The sequence below is a fragment of the Palaemon carinicauda genome, chromosome 14 (genome assembly GCF_036898095.1).
Source record: "Palaemon carinicauda isolate YSFRI2023 chromosome 14, ASM3689809v2, whole genome shotgun sequence".
Classification (NCBI taxonomy): Eukaryota; Metazoa; Arthropoda; class Malacostraca; order Decapoda; family Palaemonidae; genus Palaemon; species Palaemon carinicauda.
In genome coordinates this window covers 135,600,954-135,623,453 of record NC_090738.1, presented here as the reverse complement: position 1 = coordinate 135,623,453, position 22,500 = coordinate 135,600,954, and the positions used below count along the sequence as shown (strand labels likewise).

The following is a 22,500-nucleotide window of genomic DNA, read 5'->3' as shown; positions in this document are numbered from 1 at the left end:
CATATATATATGAAAATATATATATATATATATACATATATATATACATATATATATATATATATATATATATATATATATATATATATATATATATATATATATATATATATATATAATGTATATATATATATAATGTATATATATATATATATATATATACATATATATACATATATATATATGTATATATATATATATATACTTTATTACTAATACGTACAGAATTTTTAATGTATTATATATATATATATATATATATATATATATATATATATATATATATATATATATATATATATCAGGATGGGTGGCTCTAGCAAACAAATTAATGAAAACTTTCCCATTCATACTGTAACTACTGTTTCGTGGATGAAATCCCTGTGCAGAAATTTTCCCAACTATTAGCCATTTCATACCCTAGACAAAGAATTCGCTCTCAGCATTTGCAATGCCTTTGATTTGATTCGCCTCTAATGTCTCCATCTTAAACTCATTTGCTTCAGATATATTAAGGACCTCATATCCTGTACTTCTATCACACCAGCTATTGGACACTGTGTCCTCCTCCTTCCTAGCACATCTGATTCTCTCCACATGATCAAACCATTTCAAAACTCTGTGATATAACCGTTCTTTGCTAATCATTTTACAAGTTTAATATTTCCTGTATTTCTCACTTGTATATGGCAGATCTATATTAATGTTGTTACTGATCTTGAAATATGTTATATTAATTATTAATTACTTCTCATGTACTTTATTTACATCGTTATAGCCTTTCCTCACTGGGCTATTTTCCCTGTTGGAGCCCTCGGGCTTGTAGCATCCTTTCTTTTCCAAATAGGGTTGTAGCTTACCAATTAGTGGTGGTAAGGATAATAGTAATACTTGCTAATCTACAACCCTCATTAGAAAAGCAAGATGCTATAAACCCAAGGGCTCCAACAGGGAAAATAGCCAAGTGATGAATGGAAATAAGGAAATAAATAAACTACAAGAGAAGTAATTAACAATTAGAATAAAATATCTTTAAGACCAGTAACAACATTAAAGTAAATATTTCATATATAAATTAAAAACTTTAAAAAAACAAGAGGTGGAGAAATAAGATAGAATACTGTGCCCAAGTGTACCCTCAAGCAAGAGAACTCTACCCCAAGACAGTGGAAGACTATGGTACATAGGCTATGACACTACCCAAGACTAGAGAACAATGGTTTGATTTTGGAGTGTCCTTCTCCTCTTTATTGTATTTTTTTGCAATTTCTGTCTCTTCTGTTGTTTCCTAATCCAGCCTTGGTGCTGAATAGTCTCCCCGGTCCCTGTGGCTTAAATTCCATGAATCAAATCATTTATATACCTATATGCAATTCACTGACATTGTCCATCATGTCAACTTTCCTATTAAAAATCCATGTCACTTATTGTGTTACCTTCTTGTTTTGAGCAATTAGTTTGTTATTATTATTATTATTATTATTATTATTATTATTATTATTATTATTATTATTATCAAATGCTAAGCTACAAACCTAGTTGGAAAAGCAGGATGCTATAAGCCCAAGGGCCCCAACAGGGAAAATAGCCCAGTGAGGAATGGAAATAAGGAAAAATAAAATATTTTAAGAATAGTAACAACATTAAAATAAATATTTCCTACATAAACTATAATAGATTTAACAAAACAAGAAGAGAAAATAGATAGAAGTGTGCCTGAGTGTACCCTCAAGCAAGAGAAGTTGACTCATCAACTCCTTGTGAGCCACGTCTCTAGTGTCTGTGAGCTAAGGATGTGGGTTTTGGGGAAGCCTATAGGTCTATCTGCTGAGTCATCAGCAGCCATTGCTTGGTCCTACCTTGGGTGGAGAGGTCGCTTTGGTGCTGATCATATGATATATGGACAGTCGCTAGGGCTTTGTCCTGCTTGCTAGGGCAAGATCAGTGTCCCTTACCTCTGCCTTTCATGAGCAGCCTTTAAACCTTTAAACTAGGCCACCTTGATTTATCCGTAAACATTTATGAAGGATCATAAGTCATAAGCTGGGACAAAGTCCAGGTCACCATGTAGCCGTGGCCACTTTATAGGTGTCGCCCCTTCACTTCTGATGTTTATTTTTCATTAGTTTTGTACAAATCTGTAGAATATAGTCTTCCCCTCCTTTTTCCATTCTTCTCATAGTTTCCCTGCTCTTCTTTTCTATTTTGTTCTATTGTAATGCTTCACCCAGACAAGATGAAGATTAACTCCTAGAGGCCCTCCTGTTCTCAATGACTAGTCTGGTTTTCATTCAGTTTTCTACAATACTTTTTTTGTACTCTTGCCTCCTTTGCTTTCCTAGACTTATGGAGGTACCCAAAATGGCAAATAATGTATCATCAAATTACTGTATTAATAATTCAAAATTATATCTCAATACAATACCATACCACAAATTGATATTACAGTAAAATACGACAGAATATCTTATAGGATTCTTATCAAAAAGATATTTGCTTTTGGTCAAAATCAAGACAGTTTACAGTTCAATGTTTAAGTATTCATTCTTGTAGAGCTAAAAAGACTTGAACTGTAGAAGACTACATAAAGTTGAAACGTGAAAATAGAGTAGGCAACATGAAACCACTCGAAGAGGATAAAAGTATCTTTTATTGTTAAGGCAGTATCAAATAACCAATACATTCTTCTCTAATATCAAAGCTGAAAAAAAAAACTTTTTTCATTAAGCACACTGTAGTTATTAAAAGAGAAACCTTGTAAATTGAATTCAAATTCACCCCTATACTGTACACTGAATCAACAGGCAATTATAGGGACATTTACAAAGAGGAAAATATGACTCGCATTCAGTTAAATCCAAGATACCAAACCAAATTGTTGATGTCTCACAGGATGTAGATACAGGAGAGGGGGTTCCCAGCCCCCTCGTCCTGTCCCTTTTAGTCGCCTCTTACGACACGCAGGGATAACGTTGGCGCTATTCTAATTTTTATATGCCCCGCTGGAGGAACGTAGAGAGTAGAGGTCCCCTTTTTGTTTTGTTTCATTTGTTGATGTCGGCTACCCCCCAAAAATTGGGGGAAGTGCCTTGGTATATGTATGTATGTACCAAACCAAATCGTATCTTTGGGGTATTTCAACGCCAGACGAAATCTACATCTTAGCATCCCGCATACATCTGTATTTTACGCTTATACAAAGATGATTTTTTAAGCTGAACTACATTACTTCAACATACAACCCTATTAAACAAGATAGCTTCCTAATTCTTGATTCACAATGTAACTACCTACACTTCACACGTAACGTATTACTGAAGTGGCAACTTTCATTACTATATCATTAATCTAAAAAGAAACATCACAAAGTTCTTGAAGCACAATGTCATCTATCTACTTAGTAAGTTTAAGGCACTTAGGTGCATAAATTCTATGCACTCCACACATATGTGAATACACACGACTTGTGCATACGCACCAAAATTGTATACTGTATACTGTACACATAAATCCAGCCTTGAATCATCAATCACTATTAAACTCTAGACTTTCCAGTATCTTGTGAAATTTGAGTACCATACAATAAATATTACTTGTACATACAGTTTTTAAAAAAATTTAGTAAATCAAAAGTCAAAGTAAATTTAAAATTACAAAATACTGTTCAGAAACATAATTATCAAACTCTAGACCTTCCAGTATCTTGTGAAATTTGAGTAGCATACAATAAATATTACTTGTACATACAGTTGTAAAAAAATGTACTAAATCATAAGCCAAGATAAATTTAAAATTACAAAATACTGTTCAGAAACATAGAGTTATGAATGTCTGAACTTAGGAACGTTATGGCGTAATAGCTTCAACAATGATCATGTTTTGTATTGTACTCCACACAGTGTGATTACAATTACAAAAGTTCACTATTAGAATGTCCAACACAGTAATACTTCAGACTAAGCTGAACATATCAACATATTTGCCAATGTTTCATCATAACTTACGCAGTATATCTTTTATATTTGAATTGTACCTTATTGACGTAGTATAAACCCAAACGGCTAAACTATACCCCACATAAAAAGGAATGATAGTATGGCTTTCACTTAATGTGAATTACAACTCAGAGTACCTTTATTCATAGTGTCCAATGTGCCAGCAACAATAAAAACTGCTAGATATATAAAAAGATATATATCTCAAAGAATTTGAACTGTTAATTCCTTAGGAAAATGGAAATTTAAGTAAACGTGCTATGTTTATCACTACAAAACTATCTAAGAGTATAACATAAGTCTTCTTGACAACATATAAAAAGATTGCATAAAATAATAAGATGCCAAAGCTAATTAATATCCGCTTTCCATTTCTAACCAAGCAGCAATCACTAAACTTGAAGATAATGTCTTTCACGTGATGAGCAAAAGAACGGAATAAACAAAAATATTCCCTGAACTTAAGCATAATATCCATCTCACACTGGAGAGCCGAAAAACCAGATTTCCACATACAGTACCTATGAAGAAGAAACCATTCCAAGAGAAATTGGGAGGACTTCTTGGTTGGTCTTTGCCAAAACAATACATGAACAAGGGGTAAACTCATGGAGAAACATAGTCAATCAGTGCCTGAACATTGGACCACAAGGCACGCAAACTTTCGAGTCATGTAAGCGGCAAATCATTGCACTGGCTGGCAGCACAAGTGTGTTTATCAATCAAATTTATATTTTTCACATTTTTTTTTCAGGAAGATATTTTATGCCCTATTACCAGTAACCTTGAATGTAAGAATATTTTAATCTGGAATAGAATGTAAAACACCCATTTACATAAGTTGGAAAAATTAATTAATACATTAATAGTTGAATCAAACAATGGCTTCTAGATAGCAGTCAAATATGGTACAAGAACAAATGTAAAATATCTATTGAAAATTCTGTTTTGAAGGGAATAAGCACATTACATCTGTACTTTCCTGCATTACATTATTGTACATGTATTTATATGTTACAGTCACTCATTAAATTGCTCAAAAGCATATATAGACTGTCTTTTACGAAATCACAACACTTGTCAGTCATTTCTTTGTGTAAATCACCAAATGATCCAACCTGAATTTTTTGAGTTTCAACGTTAGAATTTTCAAGACTCAACGAAAAACTAAATTAAATTCAAATTTACCATACAAATAGGGAAAGACAGAACTATACAATTAATTAAGTATTGAAAATCAAATTCTCTTAGTGTTAAGATACAGTAACAAAGTTAAGAAATTAAAACACAAACAAAGTTATCGATAAAAGAACAGGAATCAAATATCAACACCTTGAATCTAAATAACACACAATGACCATGAAACTGTTTAGACTGACTGTAATAAACCGATTTAACTGTGGTGCAACAAACATGTAAGTTCAATGAATAAGGAACTCTAGAGTCAATTATATCATTTATATGTCATCAAAACACTTGTATTTTACTAAATCTATTGAAAATTTAACTCTGTCGTGGTGGTTGAAAAATCTGAACTTTCAGACGATCCCATTATCTACAATTTAGAGATAATAAACTCCTTTATTTTTGAGTTTACGCAATATCAAACATAATTCATACCTGTACGATAAACACTGGTAAAATATTAAAACTGATCGCAATACCTCACAGGTACGATCTACGTACCCCAACAGTATTCAACGCCGACAGAAAAATAAACCAGCATAAATGGTTAAGCTCAAAGAAAAAAAAAATAAAAACTTACTAACATCAGAAGTAAATAAATTTGTTCAATTGTTGACCTAAAATTCATCACAAAAAGCAAAACATCTCATTTTACGTTATCACAAATATCTTTGGTAGTTTTCAGTTATACTAAGCACTGATGTCCTTTATATCTTTTTTTTTCATTTTTATCCAAGAGAAAAAATTTATCCCTATATCTTTCATTTATCAAAATCATTTCTTGTACTATCTTAAGTACTTCACACCAAAAAATGTTTTTATTATATCAGAAATTCATCAAAAACATAATTGTACTGTCTCCTATACTGTTCAGGAATATCACAAAACATCATTAACATTAATTATTAATGAAAAATTACAGCATTTTAATTAGGAATATTTCATAAACTTTTATTTTCAAAGGAATTATCTTTCACAAACTGTTATTACCACCGAAACATAGGTCTGGAAAACCAAGAATATGTCATACGGTAATGAGGTTTTTCAGGATGTTAATGTCGTTCTCAGTTTTATAGACATTGTAACCTCCTAAGATTTATTACTTATATGAACTAGACTGTTTTTAATAATCGATATCATGCCTTGTAAGCACCTGCTCTTTTAATTTCTTGCTTTCTACTATGACTCAAAATACTGTATTCATTGATTTAAGCCACACAGCACATGACATGGGCTACTCACAGATAGTTAGGCAACCATTATACAGAACAAAATCTAACAAATTCTTACGATAGTACAGAGAAGGCCGTGGGAGTTAAAAGTACAGATTGGTGGGACGAGCCAACGCTCGGATGGTGGCTGCTAATTGTCCGAGAGTCCTTGCGGCAGTAATAATTCCGATTGGCTGTGTGATGTAAACATTAGCTACACTCGCTCGTGGCCCGCTATACCATTCCATAACGACGAGTAAATCATTTCACAAAAGACAATTTTCGACTATATTACGTGCTAGAAATAGGAATGAATGGCGAGCGATTGTGACGCAGTTCCGGTAGGCCCTGCTGCTGCCTCCGATGCCTTAGATGACCGCGGAGGTAGCAGCAGTAGGGGATTCAGCATTATGAAGCTTCATCTGTGGTGGATAATGTGGGAGGGTGGGCTGTGGCACCCTAGCAGTACCAGCTGAACTCGGTTGAGTCCCTTGTTAGGCTGGAGGAACGTAGAGAGTAGAGGTCCCCTTTTTTTGTTTTGTTTCATTTGTTGATGTCGGCTACCCCCCAAAATTGGAAGAAGTGCCTTGGTATATGTATGTATGTATTACCAATGTCAGGGATGAGTTTGTGGAGTATTTTCAGAAACTAGAATGGTTGGGGAATACAATGCTATATATAACTTAATACCAGCAAAGGTGGTGAATATGCTCTTCTGTAACTACTAGCCTCATGTGATGTTATAACTACTAATAACAATTGTGGCGCTATCATAATGTCCTGGAATTATGGAGGAAAATCAGATGCCGAAACCTGTAATACTTGTGACCTAAAAGCTAATTTTAAGTCTAGCAATGCTAAGAATAAAATAATTCCCTTGTAATACAGTATGATTTAATTACATTCAGAATATCCTAAGAGCTAAGGTTATTTAGGACAATAGTAAAATGACAAGACACTTGTAATACTATACAGTATTACCAGAATTACAATCAGTAACATATCTCTCATTTTAACTTAATTGGACCTATATGTTCAGTCTCCCTGAAAAACTGAATTACAAAAATGTAAGTCACACAGCTATGTGAAGCACCCAAGTTGATACATCCAGGTTTTTACAACCATACTATAACCACATTACTAATATTCTTACAACCTGGGCTATGCCATAACCTCTACTAGAGAGTTTGTTCTCTTGTATGAGGGTATAATTGAGTAATCTTTCCCACCCAAGGTCATTCATTTTTTTCATCTTGTTTCTCATCTTTCCATAATTATAATAATTCAAGTTTTGCTTGCACCTTTTTCTTTGCTCCATTCTAAATGAGCATTCTGTATTGTGAAAACTTGCTTAGCTAGTTCTACCTTACCAGCCTTTTCTACCATGAATAATACTGCACTTTATAACCCTTTTACCCCCAAAGGACGTACTGGTACGTTTCACAAAAGCCATCCTTTTAGCCCCATGGACGTACCGGTACATCCATGCAAAAAAAGGTATAAAAATTCAGGCATTTTCCAAGAGAATGAGACCAACCTGACCTCTCTATGACAAAAATTAAGGCTGTTAGAGCAATTTAAAAAAATTATACAGTACTGCAAAATGTGCTGGGAAAAAAATAACCCCCTGAGGGTTAAGGGTTGGAAATTTCCAAATAGCCTGGGGGTAAAAGGGTTAAGAAAAAAATATACCAGCACAAGAATCAAAGTACACTAAAAAACACCCTACGTCAACATTACCCTCTATGGTGATCGTAAACCACATGAATTATTCAAAATATACAAAGAAAAATATCCTCAAAATTTCACCTGACGATACTCATGTCTGAGAGACCTCATATTTGTACTGTATCTTACAGACATCACACTGCTCTGTAGTGATAAATTTAGCATTATAACAATCTACAATTAATTCTCCAAAGTTAGAATACCAAGTGGTAGCCTTCAACAACAAAAAATTATTTATAAACCACCAAATACATTTTTCACTTGCTTAAATCGAAGACATTAGTTGAACGGTAGCTTTTAAGGGATTCACTTTCTCTTGTAGTCGTCAGAAAGGGAACATCATTTTCAGCATGAAAAGCGAGTGTTGCAGTTGCTGGCCGGTCAAAAAATATAAAAACGGTCCTAAAGTCCATTGGAATAGGGCAGAAATACGTCTGTACCTCAACCTGTAAAAATAACAGAGAAAATTATATACTGTATTAACAGTATGCAATATAATTCCTTATTAAATCAAACTCGCAGAGAAGTTAATGGACAGCATACACTGTACTGTATCTTTCTAGTCATTCTTCTGAGGACCATCAGAGAGTTCTAAAGATTAATATATGAACACCTCAGGGAAGAAACCAGTCTTAAGTAAAATGAAAACATTACTATACAGTAATTAAAATAGTCAGGAAGGCTTTAATAACATTGACAAGCTAATCATAAAATTTCCCTTAGTACCTATACCGATCTGGAACTCTTCATTAAAATATATCTTTCCCATTATGGTATTAATTGTGCAACAAGTTCTCTTCACTCTTCTGTCCAGTAAATATTTTGCCTACACTGCCCAGGTCTTTAACTCCATCCAATATCCTTTTTCCATCATCACTTAGTCCTTCCTCAAGATCTTTAACCTGCTACAGTACTTACGTATCTACAGAAGTTCTGATCACCTGTTCCCTCATCCTAACAATCTCAATATTCCAGATGGTTATTCATTACAAAATCGTTGGGCACCACATCATTTCACCATGACTTCATTCATATAACAATTTCCCCGCCACTATTATCATGAATCTTAGCCTTCTACAATCAAATCTTTTCAAATTTTATTCCATTTTCTTTATTAGTGCCCGTGTTTGTAGCGAAAAGCCCTGATATATGAATCATAAGTCTTTGCTCTCTTTAATGGGATTATTTCTGTTTACTATTTGTGCTAGAAATAGGAATAAATGGCAAGCGATTGTGACGCAGTTCCGGTAGGCTCTGCTGTTTCCTCCGGTGCCTTGGAAGACCGCGGAGGCAGCAGCAGTAGGGGATTCAGCATTATGAAGCTTCATCTGTGGTGGATAATGTGGGAGGGTGGGCTGTGGCACCCCTAGCAGTACCAGCCGAACTTGGTTGAGTCCCTTGTCAGGCTGGGAGGAACGTAGAGAGGAGAGGTCCCCTTTTCTGTTTCATTTGTTTGATGTCGGCGACCCCCCAAAATTGGGGGAAGTGCCTTGGTATATGTATGTATGCATTTGTCTAGATATCTCTTTCAATTTCATTCAGTAACAACATTAAACTATATCTATCATACATAAACTATGAAGAGAGACTTATGACAACCTGTTAAATAAAAAACATTAGTTGCAAGTTTGAACTTCTTTAGTTCTAGACATTCAACTATCAGTTATTATGACTAAAAGACACAAACCTTAAATACTGTACTGTACTCACTTGAAAGTCAGGCGAGTCCCCTTCGTACCCCCTTCCTCCATCATGACAGTGAAGCGTGGCTTGATGAGAGAATCTGTCTCTAATACCATCAGTGTATTTGGCTGGTATTTTGTGACTTTGAATAGCATCATATATTCACCTGTGAATAAGATTATCTGATGTAACATTATGAATAAAAGCATATATTTTACATCTAATCGCATGCATAGGGTGCAAATAAGCTTAGTTTATACAGTACTGTACAGTACTCATTATTTTACATTATCAATACAGCAATCCCCTTTTTTATATAATACTATATTGTATTTAAAAAAATTACAGCTTAATACAATATTACGTCACAACAATTTACATTCGAGTTTAGATCATATGATACACTAAGTCCACTTTTAAACATACACGCTAACATAAAATTATATGGTTAAAAATTGTGTAAAAAAATTACTAAATGCTATTTTAAGATTGGCTAACACCTACAAGCACTTTATGAATTATATCTAAAACTGAAAATTAATAAAATTCAAGAAATGGTGACAAATACTGTACAGTGGAATAAGTAGCCACAAGGTAGGGCTACAAATTTACATATTTACAAAATGAGAATAAAAATTTACCTAAAAACGGAACATTGTAAAGCGCTTGAAATTTTTTTCCGATGCTAAAAGGTCTGCTGTCCGCTGCCTTGAAAAGGGACACCCATCGAAACCACTGAAAGAGTAAACGGGGTTAGTTATTTACAATTCCACATGATCATATCTAACAAGCAGGCCTCAAAACATAAACTTGATTGTCGAGACAAAAAAAAAATTAGATACAGAAGATCCTCAACTTGCAAACATTTGGAGATACTAATACAAATGTAATTGAAATGGGGGATTTTGAGGAGGGAGAAGTCTAATTGGAAAGGAACCTCTGGTAGTGGTATCACTCGCCCCAGTTTTAATACCGACACCCTATAAGGGTGAGCGAGCTGGGTATATTCCTGGCATTCCATGCAACTTTTTTCTCTGGTATATTTAGCAGTATCTATACCTTAGAAATGGTGCTATAAGGAGCATTTCACTGGGCGACACAGATTCCTCGCCCAGAAATAGATTTTTCCTTCATCAAAATCCCTTTTATGGGCTTGAGCCATGTCGTCCTGATGGAAGTTCCTTTAGGCAGCTTCCTACTGTATAATATTTCTGTGAGTGATATTACCAGAGAATTACCGTCAGGTATCACAGGGTTCTAACCCCCGGAAGGACTATCCTAAGAGATCGTGTATAATCAGGGACGTATCTGTAGATAAGCATAGATATCTGCACCCCAAACAGACTTAACCCAGTCTAGGAATCTAAGGAGGAGGATAGGTGAGGAGCCATTACATATCCTCTCCCTTCATAGTACTACATATTATATAATTCAATGAAGTAAGCGAGACGACATCTGCAATATGAAACTAACCTATTTGTTTGACTTTTGCTGATGAAAATCATAGGCAAGTTAGGCGAAGCCCACCCTAGGCCACAATTTAACAAAACTCGGCTTAAAAACATCTTCATGGAACCTGTTTAGTTTATAATTTGAGGACTTTCTGTACTTTACAAGCAGATTATCATTATTACAAGGCATTATCATCATTTAAACCTTACACATAACCATATAACACAAATAAAATGAGGTCACTAACTTTACTACACTAACTCCCATAGACCAAAATGCTCTAATCATATATGAAGAGAGAATAGCAAGACCAAGGAATTAGCTGGATGCAATTTATCAAATGCTGATTTAAATAACGAACGAATGAAATATTTTTGAAAAAACTATGGCATAGAATTAAGTGAACCTTGGAGTATAATTACAGCAGTATAATACAGTTACCCCACATAGTACTTGGGTCACATACAAATACAGTACCCAAAAAAATCCATAAACTTATTTCCCCTGAAAAAAAAAAAAGTCTTCAAAAGTCAACTAGTCAAATCCAGTGTTTTCTAAATGAAAGTACAGTACAATAATTTTGAGGTTAACTTCATAATACTAAGGTTAATGATACAGTATACTGGTACTGCAGTTACAATGCATAGATAATGGTTAGGAGACGTTAATCTTTTAAAAAATTGAATTCCACTGATCTTACTTTTTCAACCGAGTCAGGATTGCCAATAAACCTCTCGAGCTGTTCCCTCGAAGCATAGATATGAGCACTTTCGGAAGCTTCCCATACACCTGGGTCTGTGTCGATCTGATAGAGCACTGCAACCAGGCCGAAAAGCAGCGTAAAAACAAACTGACTCTGAAAAGAAAATTAAGAATAAGAATAAACCTAATCGTTGACTATGAAAAGATATTAAGTTTAGAAGCTTTATCAAAGTATACATCAGAGTACCAACATAATTTTAGTTCATTTTTAATGAATTTGTTAAAATCATTTCCATAACAATCAAAACATTTTCATAGCATTCAAGAAATATTAAAGGTTTTAAAGGTCACTCATGAATGGCCGAGGAAAGGGACAATGACAATGACCTAGAAACTAACAATATATACAGTATATATAATTAGTGCCCAAGCCCCATCTTTAACCAAACTAGGCCCAGGGAGGGCCAGGCAGGGGCTGCTGATGACACAGCTGATAGACCTATAGGCTTTCCCAAACCCTCTATCCTTACCTCACAAGGATGGTGAGGTTTCAGATACTACAAGACACTACAGTATTGAGTTTGAGCGGGACTCGATCTCCCGTCCAGCAGAACGCCAGACAGGGACATTTTCAATAAGCAACCACAACTTGTAATCCAAGACAGAATTGTCATCATTGAAATTACTTGAATATCATAATGAACTATTTTCAATCCAACATTGAAGTGATCCTTGTGAACTTTGGGTGACTGAATGTTTTTGTAAATGTTTAAGAGAACTCTAAGCAATTGTAAAATGCTTCACAATTCATTTACGGTTTATATTATATACCTTTATTTAAATTTTTAAAGGCCGCTCATGAATGGCTGAGGAAAGGGATAACGGTATTTGAACAGATCATGAGATTATTCTCAAGCTTTTGAAATCTTGAGGACACCTTAAAAGTGTCTCCCAAGAAGAAGAATGATGGAATTGTTGATAGTTTTGCATAAATTTGACATAGATTGTGCCAAGTTTCAAACTTCTTCATTTCATTTTTTATTTACCAATTTAATTCATTTATTAAATTATTACATTTATGTATTATCTTATACTCAATGTTGTATAGAGTAAATAAATTTGTATCTAAAGCAAAATAAATTTATAGTGACCGACTGTGTTTGCGAGTTACGATCGCTTGTACTTCAACATAATACAATTTTCTACACGAAAAATATACTTTCTTAAGATGAATTTCAGTTACAAATGTTCATGGAAGAACAATACCCAATCATAAACACAAGACGAATTTAAATTTCAGCTGTATCTACGAGATGTCAGTGGTTCAGGGGTAGCCCCAAAATTCCCTCGCTTTCCATCTGGGGGCGAGAAGGAGGGGTGTGGTGAACTTAAATATCGGTCGATGATTATGGAAAATACTGAAGGGAGGGAAGGGGAGAGGTTCCAGAGAGGCTGACCTCTGTCAGGTTACATTATCTTAGGTTAGGTAATGGTAGGTAGTATCGATCTATTCAGAGTACAGGGAGTACAGGCCGTTACATCACCTTTAAATACTCGTATCAGTTTAAGGTAACATCGACAGCTGTTGCTATTTATTTAGATGAGAGAACATTTAAGAACATTTCAAATTTTCAATCTATAATACAGAATTATTTATGTTCCTACATACTGTACAGTATTATAGTTAAACCACAATTGCTACAAACATGAAGCTCATTTGAGATGTTGCCACTTTTCAATTATTTCATTCATAAATATAGACCTAAATTGGGATATTTTGTAAATGTGGCACACACTTACCACATTTCATGACTACTGAGACTGACAGAGTCCGGTATGGGAACGTGTCTGAGACACGTACAAAACATCACAGCTTTGATCAATGTTCACGAATCAAATCAGGGAAAAGTGGCAATGCCTCAAACATAATACATGTTTATAGTCCTTTCGGTTTGACTATTATTATTATTATTACCAGCTAAGCTACAATCCTAGTTGGAAAAGCAGGATGCTATAAGCCCAAGGGCTCCAACAAGGAAAAATAACCCAATGAGGAAAGGAAATAGGTAAACGATATAGGAAGTAATGAACAACCAAAATAAAACATCTCAAAACAGCATATAGATATATAGTTTGATATTTCTTATAGGTTACGGATAAGGCGACCACATGGGGCATTAACGGCACAGTTGCACACTACCAAGAGGAACATCTACCTTGAGCTGTATGACCCTAACCTAATATATCCTTAAGTGTGGGCCAATACATTAATTGTGAGGCTGGTACTGTACTGCACTGGAAACAGGCAATTTTGCGGACCCTTGCGAATAATCTAATCAATGCCATCCTTAACTTTCCCCTCAAATTAGGAAGAAACTCTGAATTACGATGTCTATGTACAAATGCATTCTACGGGAAGGTCAGACTAGAAGCTTCCAAAGTCCTTTAGTATTAAGGTAGAAATCACTGGATTCTTGAAATGGTCATGTGCTCCACGTCACATTTACCAATAAATTTTGGGCTACACGTAAAAAGTGGGTTATATCTTTACCCGTGCACCGCTCGAAGTTGCTTCACCATTCAGTACGAACATTGCGTCTTAGGTTTGTTAATATAATTGCTCCCAGAGAGTAAGGAAACAGGGTCTAATATAGGAGTGTGCAATTTCTATATCTACCCCTGCCAACGCACAGGTAAATATTTAACAAAGCTACCAAAAGGCTTGAAATAAATTAATCTAAAATAAATTTCTTCAATATCCTAAATTACTTGAGTATACCATACACAACTACTCACCCTTGAAACCATCCTGCTTCAATTTATCAAGAATACACCCAGCGGTCAGATTACAGGTCTTGTTATTATGCCTCGTTCCACATAGGCATTGAAGGCGGTAAAATTCAAAGACACATTTACGATTTGATTAGACTTGCCAATCCCAAAACGACTCAATTTATTAAACTAAACTATATTGAACTAGTATGATTTAGGATACTCTTTTAATTTCATTACTAGCAAATTAATTTATATAGCAGAGCTTAGGTCTCGTGCATATTAATCCATTAGACGTACAGTAAATATAGACAAATTAGCTCAAATGAGCTACCAAGGCTAGGTTAGGCTATCGTGCAAAACTATTCTAACCAATAAACTAATAACAAAACTTAAAACTAGGTTCTTCTAACCTTAAAACTAAAATTAATATGAAATTAATATAAAATTAATAAGAAATTCTGCCTACCGTACCGGCAGCTAGCCCATTCATTGGTGAGATATGGCTATTCCATAAATCAAGTTAAAATAAATCTAACCTTTTTATAACATGTCCTAAAGCTAATAAATTAGCACAAGTAAATGGAAAAGCTCACACAAAAAGGCCTATTATAAAAAAATGAATAATCTAAGCCTATTCACTACTACACGTCAGCTGTTGTAGAGGACGCTTTTGTAAACAAAGCAGATTACGGAAAAAAATCTCGATGGCGTAATTTGATTAAAAATTTGGGCGCTTTTTAATATAATTTTATAGTTTAGCGTTGATAATTCTGTGTAATTAACCATTAGTGATTAGTAAATAAGTTATATTATAGTGTGAAATATCCCTTTTTATGGAAAAAATGTCTTAATAAACATTATGTTAATAAACAATGTGTTGTCATGGAACAGACATGTGACAGATAGAGAAGTTATGGCGAATAATTCAAATATTTTCATGATCTCAGTCATCTTAATTTGTTATTATATAGAGTTATTTCATCAATTATTCATTAAAATTATGAATCTTGGAGTTATTTATACATTTGTCTGGCAGTAATACATATAGCCTACATAGGAATGCTGGATAGATTTCTTATTTGTGAATTTAAACAGATAAAACTTGATTAATACGTTTGTATATAAATATCAGTCGATGTTTCTTTTCTAATTAGTAGGAATGAATTGTCCTACACACACCCACACACACACACACACACATATATATATATATATATATATATATATATATATATATATATATATATATATATATATATATATATATATATATAAAACATTGCTACTGATCTTGATATATCCTATATTCGTTTATTATTTTCTCATTTATAGTTTATTCTTTCCTGGGCTGCTTTCCCTGTTAGAGCCCTTGGGCTTGTAGCATTCTGTTTTTATTTACTTTTTTTAACAACTAGGGTTGTAGCTTGACTGGTAATATACTATATATATATATATATATATATATATATATATATATATATATATATATATATATATATATATATATATATATATAAATGTGTGTGTGTGTGTGTATGTATGTATGTATGTATGTGTAAAACATATATTTTGGTTCCAAAGTGTTCATCTCAATTCTTCGCTCATTCCCCTCATCATTTTCCATTGCTTAAATCATTTCCTTAAAAAGCTAAATTCTCTGAATGATATATTGGGAATCTATATACCTGTTTTGAAGGAGATTTCCATTGAGGGTTCTTTTGTGAGTTATTACCATAGCTAAATTTTAGTGCTTATTATAGGTGTTCACCATAGTGACTTAGTCCTTCTTCCAGGTTTTATGTGCCTACGACATTTATTTTTTTTCTGCGTAAGGCATAAAAAGAGCAATTGATAGACGATATATTTTAAGAGCTCGTTTATCTGTGTTATGATAAGCAATCTACATGTTTGGATCATTGAGTCTTCGAAAGAACAAGAATAAAAAAAAATGGTCTCATCTTACAAATGAAACTCAAAATCTTCTCCTTTTCGCTTGTAATGTTGCCAGGAAAAAATGGCAGGATAATTTAAACCCGTTTTAGAATAAAAAAAAATGGAATTCATATTAGCATCAGAATGAATGACATGTGATGAAATGTAGACTATGGTAAAAAAAAATACAATTACTGTATTCCAAGTTTTATTGTATCCAATGTGTATTATAATCATAATGATTCCTGAAAATTTAATAGTTATCTGTTAGAGTTAAACAATCAAAGGTCAAAATTATATTTTACGCAATTCATCTGTTTCTTTAAATTTTGACTTCTGGAAAAGATATCAAAAACTTCTCTGCAGAGAAAGTTGCATACATAGATCTCTAGCCAATGATCTCAAGAGCCTTCTTGAACCCATTCCACACCTCTTCAATGCTTGGTTTAATTGCCTCGCTTTCCAAGAGGAACCCTCTGGATCCCTTATCCTGGAGCTCCAAGGTGTAGACGTATTTAACCCCCATCTTCCCCAAAGCCCAGTCGTCGGTGGCGCCAGAAGCGTAGTAGAGGCCCCCGGCAGAATTCACCACTTCGTACTCATGTCCAGCGATCTCCTGTGCCCCGTCGGCGAAAGCCCGCCCAACCTCTATGAGTTCGTTTTTATTCGGAGCATCTTCGGTGGAGGTCCATCCCCAGGGATAAAGCAAGTCTTGCCCATAACTGTGCAGGGAGAAGAGCATCAGCAGTGTGTCTTTTTGCTCCAGCATCGCGTCACTCAGCGCCTTCGTCTCCGGCTCGGAGAATGGGAAAGGTCCCATGTAAACCTCGCTGCAATGATAGGAAGATGCTCCAACCCCAAACTTGAAGTCCCAGTTACGGTTGAGGTCAACGCCATAGCAGCTGCTCCTTTCGTTTTGGTTGACCCTGCGGTTCTTCCTCCACATGCGGTCTCCCATGAAAGTGTACTCGTAGCCGTCGGGGTTGGCCATCGGAGCGACGAAGAAGTCAAACCTCTCTCTGACGTTTTCATCGCTCAGTAACTTGTGGATTAAACCGAAGGCAACTGCAGGTGATATCCTTTCCCGAGCATGTATACCTGGAATAGATGCCATATACTCTATTATCATATCACTGCAATGTTATTTTATATATACACATATACATACACACATATATATGGATATGTATGTGTATATATATATGCATGTATTTATATTTTTCAACATACCTCTAGAACATACGATGAAGAATACTGGAACTTTTAAATTGTATAGTATTCCTTAAAGCATATCTTAAAATCACCCTTTGTAAATTGCATTAATGTATTCTAAAAGTCAAACTTAATAGAAATGTCCATTTCCTTTTCATTGTGCACCATTTCTTGCTATGGGGCAATTTTATTTTTAGATAAATTAAGAACAAATCTCTCAGTAGATCAGATTTTAATGGTAAAATGAAATCAAAATTTTGTTCTAGCCTTGTGATTTGTTTCTATCCATGTTCACGAGAACTTATATAATGATACAAGTTCTTATTCATATACAGTTACCCATCTAATTAGTGACCAAACCTGATATTGCTGGTAACCAGTCTAATTACTGACCAAACCCATCAATCGATTCCCATTCAGTAGTGTATTTCATCCAATTTCTTCCCCTCCACTCCAAGGCTTTTGAAATCTTTGACTCTTGTTTTCCTAAACTCGTATCATTTAAGGGATTAAATGTCTAACAATTTCTATATCTAATTTTCAGGCTTTGGGTAGTCACCTGTATTAGTTTGCCTATCCCGATTGGCTTTAATTTCGTTTCGGGACAAACCCTTCCAGACTTTGCTAAAATGCGGCCCAGAGGGACAAACCCTTCCAGACTTTGCTAAAATGCGGCCCGGAGGGACAAACCCTTCCAGACTTCGCTAAAATGCTGCCTGGAGAGACAAACCCTTCCAGACTTCGCTAAAATGCGGCCCGGAGCTTTGACCTGTCAGGCCATTCAAAGCCCAGGCGCAACTGGGGAAAGAATCATGCAATAGACACCAAGATAAAAGAAAGAAAGTAGAAACGAAGGTGTAGTAGGAGTGAAAAAAAAGCGAGTGCAGATATGGGCCAAAGCCTTGTTGGAGCAGTTTAGAGTAATAGAATTGAATAAATAATCTCACCTCCTTCAATCCAGATTGATCGAGCTTTGGGGTTTTCAGACTTGATGTGAAGGACCCAGATATCTCTGTTTTCGTGGGACTTGCCTACGGAAGACAGCGTGACGTTCGGGTAATATGTTTCATTTACCTGCTTTAGGTACCATTCCATCTGCAAAATTCAGGTTACATAATACATGCCTAGGTAATAAGAAGGAATAATATAGTGAATAATATAAACAATCTTATCGTTATCTCTGATACCCAAGCTTTCTCTTAAATTGAGAAATGCATTCACCAAAACATTTTCAGTATTTTATTGGGAAATGGTACTTTTATCCTACAATAATAATAATAATAATAATAATAATAATAATAATAATAATAATAATAATAATACTCTACACTTAGTGTTGTACCTCATTAAATCTCATGTAAACATCACTCAAAGGCTCTGGGCAGTCGCTCTCAGTGCAAATTTGCTGATTTTCCGAAACGTCTCGTCTTCTTCTCTCGCTGTTTTCAATACCCTGAAATGATGGATTCAATGTATATATACATATATACATATATATATATATATATATATATATATATATATATATATATATATATATATGTATATATGCATATATATATATATATGTATATAAGGGTGGCTTCAGATAAAAATAAAACCAAAATCATTTTCTTAAACAACAGTTAATACTGATCAATGAATGGACCCATACAGAGAAATATTCTACATCCCCTGATTCCTATTTTCACACCAAATCTCACCAGCAGGCTGTTGAAAACTCTTAACCACAGTTTTCACTGAACCACTTAAACCTGTATTTTATATACACACTCCTGTAGCACGTCTCAGGCAAGCTCTTCTGAGTTGTCTGGTATAGGGACAGTTTCCAATCTGTTATAACCTCTGACCTGGTCTGGAAAGAATGCTTCCGGATACCCGTCCCACCGACAGAAATTTCAATCTTACCTCGATGTGAGCGGCCAAGTCGTCCACGAGAATTTTGTACGAGATTCCGTCCTTCTGCAACAGCGCGCTCACTCTGTCCAAGTGCTGAGGAGCCACGCGAACCCGCTGGAGCTTTCGGGAGTGGTCCAAGATATCCAGGAGGCCTTGGGTCATCAGTTGGCCTGGGAGGGCACTTTCTTTCCCGCTCAGCTTCCATATCTAATGTAAAGGGAAAGCTGTTGAATAGCATCAATGCAGATTGTGGAGTTGAGAGTTAAATGCTTTGGATATAGATAGATAGATATATATATAGATAGATAGATAGATAGATGTATTATCTGTGTTCCCCCAAAACACTTGGCTGCCAATAGCTAGTTGCAAGCTGATCAAACTTAGCAACATTTCACCAGAAATTTATCGTAGTGCATTTGATATTGGAAGATCAAAGGCAAGCAAAGAATAAAAAAAGTGAAACAACAGGAATAGATGATAATACAGAGCAAATATTGAGAATAAGAGAATATATTGTTCATGATAATGGTGAAAATGCAAACCTGAAAAAAAAATCAGAAAATCCTAATTGACTTATTGATAACAATAATCAAGAATGCAAGAATGAAAATACGAAAATGTATGAGAATGAAGTTTTGAAAAAGGAGAGAAAAGTGATCATTGGTTACCCGATGTCCAGAATGTGAGAATGAAGTTGAAGAAATAAAAGAAAATGGATTTTATACTCTGTCAATAATTACCTGATGTCCAACAAGGTTCTGATAGGAGCCCAAAGCCAAGCGACAACACAGAAACAGAGTCCATAGAATTAACGCCATCATCTGAAAAAATAATGGAATTATTGTACGGTAGAAAGCAAAAGTGATGCTACATAGTGCCATTAGAAATGTGCAGATAAGAGTTGCTATAGTCCATTTCTTTTAGCGATGCAGATTTGCACCGACTCGCAGCGGTGCCCTTTTAGCTCGGAAAAGTTTCCTGATTGCTGATTGGTTAGAATGAGCTCGTCCAACCAATCAGCGATCAGGAAACTTTTCCGAGCTAAAAGGGCACCACTGCGAGTCGGTGCAAATCTGCATCGCTAAAAGAAATGGACTATAGTTAGTGACTTTCGAACGAAAATCACTGAAATCGTGTAGCATGACTTTTGCTCTGTGCCGTACATATCTCTCCATGAAATAAATTATTATTATTATAAATTGCTAAGCTACAACCCTAGTTGGAAAAGCACAATGCTATAAGCCCAGGGGCTCCAACAGGGAAAATAGCCCAGTGAGGAAAGGAAACAAGGAAAAATTAAAATTTCAAGAAGAGTAACAACATTAAAATAAATATCTCCTTTATAAACTATAAACACTTTAACAAAACAGGAGGAAGAGAAATAAGATAATAGTGTGCCCGAGTGTACCCTCAAGCAAGAGAATTCTAACCAAATGCAGTGGAAGACCATGGTACAGAAGCTATGGCACTACCCAAGACTAGAGAACAATGGTTTGAATTTGGAGTGTCCTCCTAGAAGAGCTGCTTACCATAGCTAAAGATTCTCATCTACCCTTACCAAGAGGAAAGTGGCCACTGAACAATTACAGTGCAGAAACCTTGAGTGAAGAAGAATTGTTTGGTAATCTTAGTGTTATCAGGTGTATGAGTACAGAAGAGAATATGTAAAGAATATGCCAGACTATTTGGTGCGTGTGTGTGTAGGCAAAAGGGAAAATGAACCGTAACTAGAGAGAAGGATCCAATTTAGTACTGTCTGGCCAGTCAAAAGACCCCATAACTCTCTAGTGGTAGTATCTCAACGGGTGGCTGTTTGAAATAAGCATGTTATGTCGTATTTCGTTAGAATGTATATGGAATTAATACATTAATATAATACACTTTAACATATGATTCCTTTATGCTGTCTGTTGTAAGCGCCATATCACTAATCCGACCTTGAGTTGGCCCAGACCTATATTAAGCACGTATTATCTGGATTACCAATGACATAGATAATTTGAGTTGGTATTTTTCACGTAACTTTATCAAAATCAGTTGTAATAATAGTGGATTTATAACGATGAATTACTATATTATCAATTAGTGAAAATGAAATTAAATATTGTATTATGACAGCTGTGATCTTTATTGAAGACGTAATCAGGTGATGTGGAACTGTGAGTTACTGATTTGACAATTGACTGTGACTTATCTTTTATCTTCCCCAACAAGAGAACATACATACATACATGTATGTATGTATGTATGTATACACACACACACACACATATATATATATATATATATATATATATATATATATATATATATATATATATATATATTACCATCTAAGCTACAACCTTAGTTGGAAAAGCAGGATACTATAAGCCCAAGGGCTCCAACAGGGAAAAATAACCAAGGGACGAAAGGAAATAAGGAAATAAATAAACTACTGTATATCAGAAGTAATGAACAATTAAAATATATTTTAAGAACATTAAAAGAGATATTTCATATATAAACTATAAAAAGACACTTATGTCAGCCTGCTCAACATAACATTTTCAGCAAGTTTGAACTTTTGAAGTTCTACCGATTCAACCACCCGATTAGGAAGATCATTCCATAACTTAGTCACAGCTGGAATAAAACTTCTAGAATACTGTGTAGTATAAAGCCTCGTGGTAGAGAAGGTCTGATTATCAGAATTAACTGCATGTCTAGTATTATTAACAGGATGG

General features: G+C 34.7%; 3 protein-coding genes across 5 annotated transcripts in view; all 3 read right to left on the bottom strand.

Annotated features, from left to right (window-relative positions):
* Window positions 1-22,500, bottom strand: part of LOC137653788 (solute carrier family 45 member 3-like) — a 250,798-nt gene that overhangs the window by 96,426 nt on the left and 131,872 nt on the right. The gene's annotated exons all lie outside the window — the stretch shown is intronic.
* Window positions 7,264-15,398, bottom strand: LOC137653787 (uncharacterized). Its single transcript, XM_068387431.1, has 5 exons — window positions 14,753-15,398; window positions 11,955-12,110; window positions 10,444-10,537; window positions 9,830-9,968; window positions 7,264-8,565 (listed from the first exon to the last, which is right to left on the bottom strand). Exons 1-5 carry the CDS (start codon window positions 14,762-14,764, stop codon window positions 8,445-8,447), a joined length of 522 nt encoding a protein of 173 aa, XP_068243532.1. The 5' UTR covers window positions 14,765-15,398; the 3' UTR covers window positions 7,264-8,444.
* The window catches only part of LOC137653371 (carboxypeptidase B-like), a 7,299-nt gene continuing 1,745 nt past the window's right edge, over window positions 16,947-22,500 (bottom strand). For 2 of the 3 annotated variants that reach the window (XM_068386730.1, XM_068386731.1), the window contains exons 2-6: window positions 20,515-20,595; window positions 19,784-19,981; window positions 19,218-19,328; window positions 18,823-18,970; window positions 16,947-17,761 (exon numbers count right to left, since the gene is read on the bottom strand). In XM_068386730.1, coding sequence (XP_068242831.1) covers window positions 17,052-17,761; window positions 18,823-18,970; window positions 19,218-19,328; window positions 19,784-19,981; window positions 20,515-20,595 — 1,248 coding nt within the window. In that variant the 3' untranslated portion in view covers window positions 16,947-17,051. The remainder of the gene's footprint in view (window positions 17,762-18,822; window positions 18,971-19,217; window positions 19,329-19,783; window positions 19,982-20,514; window positions 20,596-22,500) is intronic. The other variant, XM_068386729.1, reaches the window with a different exon arrangement.